Raw genomic sequence first — 10808 nt, 5'->3', positions numbered from 1 at the left:
TGGGTAGCATCTAAAACTAGGCTAGATCTGCAACTATACCTACTCCTACCTACTCCGGCGCCCATCTTTGACCTACTCCGGCCGGTTATTCCGGCGGAGAGGCCACAATGTCATCCTCAACGTTCGGAAAGGGTCAAACCCAGAAATTGAACTCTATTTGCCGTCTCTGGCATTGAGGCACAACATAATGATTTACTCTTCTCTACAGACAGTGCTCTTAACTCAATCAAATATCCTTCATATTAAGACGTAGCTACCCAACGAAATACGGCAACAATTGACTGCCATCGAAACAGTAGGCAGTTTCCCATTCATACATTAGTGCACAAGCATCATACACCACAAGTTAGATGGCAAATGCTTATCACATCAACCCGTCAGTATCACAAACCGAACAGTGGCAACAAACACGTCCAGAAGCATTCTTGACAACTTACATCTCAGGGTCTTTGAAAACATCACTAGAACAAGTAGCGTATATATACACACATGGCCAGGTAAATACACGAGTTAAAAGGCTAGGTTCTCCAGGCACATGTGCTCGCCTCCGTTATGGGGCGCTCGATCGTCCCTCTCAGGCCGCCTTCGCGAAGCCGATCCTCGACTTGCCGTAGTCGAAGACGGTGTGGTAGGGGCCCATGAAAACATCACCCAAGATCCTGCAATTGGAAGATGTATCAGCTCCAGGAGCATAGGTCAAGCGTCAGAAGAAACAGGTAACTCAGTTGTTTTGTTTTCTGGTCCCTGTCCAGTGCTTGAGTTGGATTTATATTGTTCTCAAACAGATTTTGTTGTCTGGAGCATACTGATATGTGCTGCAACAAATGACAGTGAGAGGACAAGAAGCAGGAGCATAGTAGTTAGATTACCAGAGAGGACCGCGGGGAGGAGGGATGTCCATGGCCGTGAAACCACTGATACACTGGGCAGCAGCTCCTTCACCAACCTTCAGCACATACTGCAAAAGCGGAAAGAGTACAAAGATCAACATGGGTAAACTGAAAGCAGGTAGGCTGATTTGATGTGCAACCATTAGAAACGTAGAGGAAAACCAGATGGTGGGCATGCTTGTTAGGTTAGAAAGAGAAATGGAAGAAGAAAACCACGTTAAGAAGTCGCACCTCTGCTGGTTTCAGTGCAAACTTCTTGCCAGCAATGGTGAACTCGATGTCAGGCATGGATCCAAGGCTTCCACAGTCCACAGCTGACTCTCCCATGGGACTAGGGAGACGGTTGCACAACTGCAAAATTTGCACTGTTACGCAATGCACAAAAGTAACACCATAGAACGCCCTGCGAGAAATATAACTGATCTCACCTGATCAACGTAATCCAATATGAGGTCCTGGGTCTTGTTCTGTGAGAGTTGGTTCTGCATCCATACAACAGCCATCTCACAGACATTGCACATGGGATCGCTACGGAGACCATTCGATTTCTCAGCTTCATCGTCGACTACGCTCCGAATTCCAGGACTGCGTGTTCACAAAGAAAGGTGAATCACAATGGTAGTGTAGAACTGTAGAAGTAACAAGTGAGTCGCGATATTAACATGATGCAAAAAAGTCTAGACTGTTTGCACCTATTTGCTCCACCATAACAAACTTGGACACAGCAGTTATTAATACTTAATAATCGTAACAAGCAACACATGACATCCTAACAAGCTACTAGTCAAAAAAAAAAAGATACTGTTTTGCATATTCAGAAATAGATCAGTGTTTGCAGTTCTCACCTAACACCATGAGTCCCATCAAAGGTGCACAGACCAACCTGGGCGCAGATCTTCTTGGGCTGTGTCTGCAACATGACCCCAGAGCGAGTTTAGTCACACTCCTTTAAGAGGTAACATAATCCATTAATCCAGCTACCAAAATAGTTAACAGGCGTTATAGATACAAACCTCAGCTAGCAACAGGTCTAGGATCTGCTGTCCATATTGAGAAACAATTGTTTTGCACTCTTGGCTGACTACCCCAGCCGCACCAATCTTCTGATTAATTTCAGTAATAATGGCCTACAATGATGAAATTAACTTGTCAAAACTCCTCAGTGTAACTCGATATGGGGCAAATAATAGGAAATAAGTGATGAAAAGTGCCATCCAGACTGACTCCAACATAACATTAAAAATAAACTATCTGTAGTTTCAGCTTTTCTTCTTCAAATCAAGCTTGGGATCTCAGGATATTTCAGAAATTGCTTTCACTAAATTTACGGTGCTTCCCACGTATCTGATTTCACATAAGCTAAAGGTTTCTACAATGATTTTCAGCAAACTAAGTAAAGTGTTCTCTTTCCAACATTGTAATTAGTAATTACAAGCTCAAGTACTATATCATCATATTTCTTAAGCACGTCAACAGGTGTCTCTAGACTGCAAATCTAGAAAGATCATACAAAACAGTGTGTCTCAATCATTAATAAGATAATTGATCCAGAGTACATCAGCTTGAGGAGTAATGATATTTTAGTAGAATTAATGCCATAGAAAACAACAATTGCAACTGAAAAAAGTGGACGTCAATCACCACTGTGAAGATAAACAACAATATAAAGAACATAACGTACTGTTGGGCCAGCAAGCAATGATGTTCCAGAATCCGCAATCGCTGCACAACCTTTAGCGCAAAACCCTGAAAATGGTGATGACAACGTGTAAGATTATCCTGATTTAGACGAGAAAAGATTGAACATGAAGACAAACATTCCAGTACCTGTTGACTGTCCGCCAACCAGTACATCGCCCATGTCAAATTGCCAATATCCCTTCTGAGTGACTGGGACGTATGTATGTTCACCCACGTAGTGTTTAGGATCCATTCCTCCAAAAATAATTTCACCACCTTCCTCATCATCAGCATGTCGGTTTAACCAGAATGAGAAAACAGGGTCACTGACTAGACCTTGCTCCATCATTTTATACCTGCAAATTTTGCATTATCATTAGGGGACACAAATCTGGCATGATCCATAGATATGTATGACAGCGAAGCAGACCAAGTTAATACATGGACCAAACTGCAGAATAATCACATGCACGAGCATAAGTAATTAAGTACATAACCGTACATTCCCAATGAGCCAACCAATCATGACATGTGCAGCAAAATACCGAGATATCACGAGAAACAAGAACAGCTAAGTATGATAATAACTGCGGCACCTAAATTAAGGTAAGTTGCTATTTTGTTCAGCGGGTCAACATTCAGGTTGCTGGCAATTGCTGTTACGCACATATGAAGTACTAAAAGCCAATGCCCCTCCAGCTAGTGGAAGAATTGCAATAGCACCGAAAAGCCGAAAGCTATTCAAAATAGTATAATTATTCTTACAGAGATTCAACTATGGAGAAGAAATGAACAAAGACAGGCCAGGTTGACTTACCACACAGGTACAGCTTTCCCAACAGATATTTCCTGGAACCCAAGCCCAAGAATGCCATCGAACTTTGCAACCAAGAAAGTAACACCTGGCTCCTTTGTAGCTTCAATGAACTCCTAATACGGTGACCCAATAATTATATATTAACACAAAAATATCCAATGCAATGCATAGGATGAGAGATAACCAACAAATTAACCAACAAACAGAGATTCAATGCATAGGAGCAGACAAACCTGATTCTTCACAACTAGATCGCCTACTGTCACACTGTCCTCGCTGAAATACCCAGCAATCGAACCAGTGCCATACTGAATGGCAGCAGCCGTTCCTGATGAGATAACAAGAGAAAACAGCATTGTCACAAATGTGGAAGTCTACCTAATAGAGAGATAAACTAATCAAAGCAAATATAAAGGAAAACAATGAGAACATAGAGAATCATCGATATATGACTCTAGAAAATGAAATTCTACAGCAAAAAGGAGAGGACTACACATGATCCCAGTAAGCGGCTAAAGTTGCAATTTGCAAATGCTATTTAACATGGTCAACGACTAAAGCAACTGTTGCAACATTTCAATCGCTACATCTAACTACACAATAGGCACTACATCAACATCAGTTATTTTTTAGCATCCTTTTCAGGGATGTTGTACCTAACATGAACTGAACATCTTGCTTGTAACTGCACCACAAATGGTCTACACGACAGTTCATCCGTACACATCCGGGCTTCTCCTAAAAGAGAGAAGTCCACATTACCCCCCTCAACTTGTTTCAAAGTTCACATTACAACCCTTAATTCTGACTTGTTTCAAGTTTCACCTCTAAACTTTGAAAACCGTTCGGAATACACCCTTCCACCTCTTCAACAGGTTTTTACCTTTTAATGTTGCCTTAGCAAACTGAACCACAAATGGTCTACCTTCTCCTAAATTTAGACTGAAAACTCGCTGTATATATTTTAATGTTGTCTTAACAAACAATAATGATTCAATATGGTCATGTGACAAGCTAAGACATTAGCTGGACGACCTAAGTAGGAAAGACACATTTCTATGAAGTCGCTGTAATACATACAAGTTTTTAGTTATAGCAAAATTAAACTGTTCCCGCTTTGTGGAGGGATGATGGGAAAGAGTGAAGTGCACAAATTGTAGAAGCGTGTGCTACAGTCACACTCTTAAAGAGCAGCTAAATTTACAGGAAGTTAGGCTGTGAGCTAGAGCACAAAAACTAGCATGCTGGAGAGAAGTTTGCAGACGCTAACCATTCTTCTTGTAAGTGCTTGACTGCCCGGCCTTGTAGCGTGAGTGGAGGTAGCACGCAATCTGCATCCACAAACACCACCAATAATAAAGTCAAACCTCGGCATCACAACAGACACCCAAATCTTACCCCCCAAAAAAGAAAAGCACCACCATCCACAACCAAGGCAAAGAAGACCAAAAGGTAGGAGCATGCACGCACCGAGAAGTAGCACTTGGAGGAGGGCACCCAGAGGTTGGAGCTGCCGGTGTCGAAGATGACGGTGAAGGTCTGGGCGGGCGTGCCGATGCCGATCTCCCCGAAGTACTGCGCGTTCATGTAGTTCTTGAGCCCGACGATGTCGCCCTCGTCGCCGGAGTTGGCGCCGCGGAGGAGGGGGCGTGATGCGGCCTCGTCGCCGGAGAGGCGGGAAGCGACGCGGCTGCTCTGGTCGATGGGGCGCTTCTTGAGCGCGATCCGCACCAGGCCCTCGGCGTCCGAGGCCGGGAGCAGCGCCTGCAGCAGCACGGCCGCGAGGAGGGCCAGGGCGAGCCTCCGGGTTCCCATGGTCGCGAATCTGCAGCGAATCGAAAGTGGTTGACCAAAGTGTTAAGAGGAAATTTGGATGGATGCGAGACTTGGATAAATCCTCGCGGGGAAAGTAACAGCAGATGTAGCACTCGTATAACAACTAGTTAACTGACACTAGAGCTACTGGATCGAACACTGGGAAAAAAATGCAGAAATCGGTAGCCGGTGCAGGGGAAATTTAGGCGCAGGAAAGTAAATCGAGGGTTGAGCGCATGGCATGGAGACTGAAATTGGAACGAAATCGAGAAACAACTCCACAGGAGAAGCTGAACCAGGCTAAATTCGAGACCCAAACATGAAGATGAAAGCCTGGAACGCAAAACCTAACCGGCCAGTACTGAGCCCCAAATCGGGCCAAAACCGCTACCGGAAGAGACGAAATAAATTGGTAAAAAGGCAGATCGCATCCTCGAACGCACTCCACCGAGCAGATCCGTACCAAAACCCCGAAGCACGCTAGCGGCAGAAGCAGTCAAGCGGAGTCCACGAGAAGCGCGCAGTGCGCAAGCAGGGAGAACTCACCAGAAGCAGCCTGATGAGGAAGGAGGAGATGGGAGCGGAGCCAAAGGCAAGTGACGCGTGCGTGCAGCACTGGGAAGGACCCGCTAGCTCTATATAAAGCGGCTCGGGCCTTGGGACGGGCCGCGCGCTCGTCCTGGCCGTCGGATGCTTGGTCGGTGCCGCTCTGGCCGTCGGATCAGGATAACGACGTCGGGTGCGAGCGAAACTGCTAGCTTTACCCCGCCAAGTAGTGCGTGCTTTCGCGAGGGAGGTGGGTTACGCGCTGACGTGGCGTCCGGTGGGACTTGCTTGTTGCGGGTGTTCTCTCAAGATGGGGAACCCATCGAACCTGGCCGGTTGCTTTGAGTTGAAGTAATTCGGTTTCATAGTATTCCTGCAAGTACTACAATTGTATATTTGGACAAATGGTGTCGCTAAACTACAATTAGTAGCATCGTTGGTTGTAATAATGAGAGAGACGTTTTCCCCCAAAAGAAGCAGGAGACATGATGAACATTATTCTCTTGTGCGTATCTGTGGGTTTGCTTGTCTCGGTGATTCATCTCGGCCAGGGCAGGGCAGAGTAGGTGGATCAAAAGAAAAGGCTACTACAAGACCACGGCATGGCTCGGAGCCTGGAGTGATTAAGCTTCTTAACTCTGATGGTGCGATCAGAGAGGAACTAGGGGTGGCGGGAGGTGGTGGTGTAGCTCCTGACGACAGAGGTTTTACAAGTGTGTTTGGCGCAGAAGCTACCGGTGCATAACTGATTCGATCTCTCACCATCGATCGAGGCTTTGGCTTTCCAAGATGCAGCAGAATCAGCAAGGTTATCCGACTGTGAAGAGTTGGTTCTGCTGTGGAAGTGGAGATCCTAGATAGCTCCTATCATCGGCGAGGTGGACGAATCATGCTCTTCTTTTGAGTCTTTGGATTTTTGTTTTGCTAGGCGCACAACGAAACGTAGTGGCTCATGAATGTGGGAATTATGCGTGTGAGCATGTGGTAGATTCAGTTTGGTTTTGAGTTTCTCAAAATTAGTCTCCAGGCTAACTATAAAGACTTGGTTTTGAGTTAATAAAAGTGTGGTTCCCCTCACAAAAAAAAGGGCAGAGTAGGTGGATTTGGTTGATCAGTTTATCCACCAAAAGTCCACGGATTATAAATTTCTAATTGTATATTATAATAATAGAGGAAATCCGGTGCTACATATGAAGCTACTTAATTGTTTAACCGAAAACAAGTAGACTTCGCTAAATGGTTTTTTTTAGATCAACAGGGGTCACCCCCCAGCTCCAATTTCATTAAAAAGAAGCCAAATCCTTACAGGAGTAAAACCCAAACTAACGAAAAAGAACAGGTATTCGCTGGAGAGATTGGCTGCCATCCCAACCAACTCCGAAATACCAGCAAAACATGGAGCATTTTAAGAAAGTGAACAAGTATTCGCTAAATGGTTTCGTGTGTGGCTATGTTGTCTGCAAGCAAAAAGACGCAAAGTCTTGCGGAATTTTGAAACTAACTTCATATGCCGTTGGATTGACTCGACTTGCCCTAAAGAAATGGAATAAGAGCAGCATGCACGATTTTCTCTGTGGTTGTAATGCCAACAGGATCCTCAATTATATATCTACGTTCTAGATGTTGGTTTGCACTCCCTCCGTTTTTTTTTAAACGAGTGTAACGACTTTGTCTAAATACAGGTGTATATAAACTTATTTTACCTGCAATTTGAAGGGGTTTTGATGGTAGCTCTACATGCTCTGTATAAGATGTGGTATAGGAAAAAAAATGCGATAAAACGGTCTCCGGCCGTTACATACATAAATAGCGAGCTTTCGTCAAAAGATAATACCATCCGGATTGTCGATGATGTTGTCCCTTTCACGCAAGTGTTGCTTGCATGGCTTGCTCAATTAATCTGAAACCTCAAGTGCGTCATCATAATCAAGAGCAATATTATCTGGTCGACCAAAACATAGCGCGTTCTAGATATCTAATCTAGGCATGAAGAGGAATTGTTGTATAGCTACTTCAGCTCCACAGATATCTACACGACAGATGACCTCTATGCGTTAGCTAATGCGATGCACATTCTTTCTTCCCCTGAAAAAGAACAAGTCATGTGCGGGGCTGGCATGTGTTACGATTTCTACTATAGTTTTTTTGTTTAGGGAACCGATTTCTACTAGTGAACCAGCACTTGTTAAACTTGGAGGGACGCCTCGTCTCGTGGATGGCGTGTGAGCAAAACGTGACACACGTACGCGACTCCGTGATGGCCAGCGACTGGCAGGCCCCGCACACCAGGGATCTACGGTACATAAACGTTGCTGCTGGGCGCGGCCTTTCTGCTCCGCGCACCCCAGTCGCGTGCACGCCTCAGGAAGGCCCGGGCCCGTACGTCGTGATGCTTCTGAGTTTCTGAGGTTCCGATGAGCGATCGATGATCCATCGCGATCGCGGTGTGAACTATCGGTAAGCAGAGAGGACAAGCAAGGGATCAAACAATTGATGACCAAGTACGTGGTGGGTTGGATTATATTGTTCTTACTTAGAGCATCTCCAACTGGCGCGCTATATAGACCGTGCTGCAAAAAAAGGCCAGTATACCGCGCGCGACATATGATCTCCAACAGGCGCGCTCCAGCAAGCGCGGTAAACGGTGCGGCGCTGTAAATTTTTTAGGGCGCGCGGTGTTTTGCACAAACCGGCGCGGCAACGCTCCGCGCCCGCGCGAAAAGCCAACGGCTGGAAATTTCCCCAGCCCGCGCTCGCGCCCTCATTTCCTCACCTAACGCCGGCGCGAAATCCAGCCGCCGCCGGTCGAATCCGTCGCCGCCCCCGCTGCTGCGCGCCGCTGCGGCGTAGATCCGCCTCGCCCGCACCCCCTCCTGGCAGCAGCGGCCGCTCCGACACACTGTGGCGCTCGCGCCGCCGCCAGCGACGGGCTGTAGTCGGCGCTCCTCCTCCACGTCCCCCTTCCCGCCGGCGTCGCGTTCTCCTCCGCGCCGCCGTCGACATGTCGTCGTCATCGTCTTCGAGCTCGCTAGCAATATGGCACGCCCACGGTGCTCGCCCATTTGCTCGCAAGGTATGCACCTCCGCCGGCCGGCCTCTATTTTTTGTTGTTAAACAATGTATTGTATTTGGATGGTACATTTTATTTGTAAAATTTTGTACAATTATTTGATCTTGTTGGATGCATAGGTGTGTGTGTTTGTTGTTTGCGCCGCGCCCGCGCGCTGCAAAATGGCGCGTCCGGCGGCAGCAGCGTCATATACCGCGCCAACTTATAGTGCGCCTGTTGGAGATGCTCTTAACACCTTCTGCTCTGTCGAGCAGCTAAGGTGAACGAATCGTGCGTGCCCAAAAAATTTGTTCTACAAGTGTATGTACCGAAATATTCCGTGGACCTAATTATTAATTAACTACTCTAACCAGTTTCGAACTTGGGGCCTTGGGGCCATATGCTCCTGGCATCCGAGAAAAACTGTTGAAATGTTTTAAAAAACCTGAACAAAAATTGGGCGCGTATATGTCGACGTTAAATGTATGCCGCCAAGATCCGCGAAAAATTAGCATTTTTTGTGTCATGTGTAAGATAATAAAGAAATATCTTGTGAATAAGCACAAAATTTTGTCCTTCTTACACACAGCACAACAAATGTTGGTTCTCCGCGAAACGACTTTAGGAGCACATATAATATCAACATGTACGTGTAGGCGGATTGATTGGTTGATGTATCCACAAAAAGTCCACATAGTGAAATATAGGTGTAGATAAACCTGATTTTAAAAACGCAACGGGGAAATTGTATTTCTGAGTTCTAGAAAACTATACGAAATAATCACACATATATGTATTGTACATACGGTTTCTCTTGCAAATCCTTGGAGAACCATATGCCACTCGTCAAAAAATGAAATATGTTGGCACGTCACCACCTCTCGTAATTTTCAGAACTTTGAAAATGTTTTTACCATGTATATCTAGACAGAAAATCACGCGCCAAACAACAAAATATGCATCTGGTAAAACTCTCTTTGCTCGTTCTTCCTTTTGTTTCAAATTAATTTACTCGGCTTTGTCTAAGATGCACATGTATCTATCTATATACTAAAATTTGTCTGGATACAAGTCTAGTCAATTAACTTGGAACGAATAGCAAAGTGTGTCTAACTGTCCCTTTGCATAGCGCCGTAGCATGCTCTCGTCGATGGTCGTGCTAGTTAAGAGCTGCTTCCTCGGTTCAAAATTAAGTGTCACAACTATTTTCCAAACTGAACGGACTGAGGAAGTACATTTTTCTGGTCGACCAAAACAAAGTGTCATAGATGTAAAAAAGAGAGCGTTGTACCGAGGCATACAAAAGAGGAATGGTCGGTAGTATCAGCCTACACAACATCGATCTCCACACATGTACACGTACGATGACCTTCGCTAAAAGTTAGTGCGATGTAGGGTACACAATCCTTCTTCCCCTTTGTAAACAAAATATCATGTTCAATCATGTTGCCTATGTGCGGTACCGACATTGCATGTGTGTTACGACAAATCTCATAGGCCACGTCGATGGTTTTCTGACAACCTGGATTGCCACGCACGTAGTCCTAGATGCATGGGCACACCGCGGAATCTTTGCGATCGTTCTGAGCAAAATGAGACAAATTCCCGGATGAAGCCAGGCAGCTGCCCCGAGCGGCGGAGCACACGTGACCGTGGATCGTTGGCCCGACCCGAGCAGACACACCGCACCAACAAGGACCCAAGATACGTTGCTGCCGGCACGGGCTTTCTACTCCGTCGATCCCGTGCACGCCAGAAAGTAGGCACGTCGTGCTCATCCGCCACCAGATGCATCGACGAGTGATGTGATCCGGCAGTGGCGGTGTGAACTGGGAAGGTAGAGGGGACAAGCAAAGCATCGAATAATTGACCAAAGCGATGGATATCATGTGTGTTCTGTATCCTGGAATATCCTATGGCACACCAGCCGATTAACTATGCAACGAGCGTGAGTGAGGTGCTATAAAATAACCGGATCTTCTGTTTCATTGGATAGAGGCTAGGGAGGTCA

The 10808-nt window shown here is 45.8% G+C and overlaps 1 protein-coding gene across 1 annotated transcript; it reads right to left on the bottom strand.

Moving 5' to 3' along the window:
• Positions 1 to 277: 277 nt before the first annotated feature.
• LOC124707095 (phytepsin) lies at positions 278 to 5212 on the bottom strand. Its single transcript, XM_047238750.1, has 12 exons — positions 4858 to 5212; positions 4658 to 4718; positions 3621 to 3715; positions 3388 to 3500; positions 2718 to 2926; positions 2572 to 2636; positions 1904 to 2017; positions 1736 to 1800; positions 1319 to 1475; positions 1122 to 1241; positions 870 to 958; positions 278 to 659 (listed from the first exon to the last, which is right to left on the bottom strand). Exons 1-12 carry the CDS (start codon positions 5200 to 5202, stop codon positions 575 to 577), a joined length of 1518 nt encoding a protein of 505 aa, XP_047094706.1. The 5' UTR covers positions 5203 to 5212; the 3' UTR covers positions 278 to 574.
• Between the last annotated feature and the right edge of the window lie 5596 nt (positions 5213 to 10808).

Source organism: Lolium rigidum, chromosome 4 (genome assembly GCF_022539505.1).
Source record: "Lolium rigidum isolate FL_2022 chromosome 4, APGP_CSIRO_Lrig_0.1, whole genome shotgun sequence".
Taxonomy (NCBI): Eukaryota; Viridiplantae; Streptophyta; class Magnoliopsida; order Poales; family Poaceae; genus Lolium; species Lolium rigidum.
This window is presented reverse-complemented; position numbering and strand designations above follow the sequence as displayed.

Bases quoted from the DNA above. Each gene is read 5' to 3' on its own strand.
- LOC124707095 (XM_047238750.1), bottom strand. From the start codon at position 5,202: ATGGGAACCCGGAGGCTCGCCCTGGCCCTCCTCGCGGCCGTGCTGCTG. The intron at 3,501-3,620 runs GTTTGTCTGCTC...TCACCGTATTAG, and splicing joins ATCTAGTTGTGAAGAATCAG to GAGTTCATTGAAGCTACAAA. The intron at 959-1,121 runs GTGCGACTTCTT...CCGCTTTTGCAG, and splicing joins TTGCACTGAAACCAGCAGAG to TATGTGCTGAAGGTTGGTGA.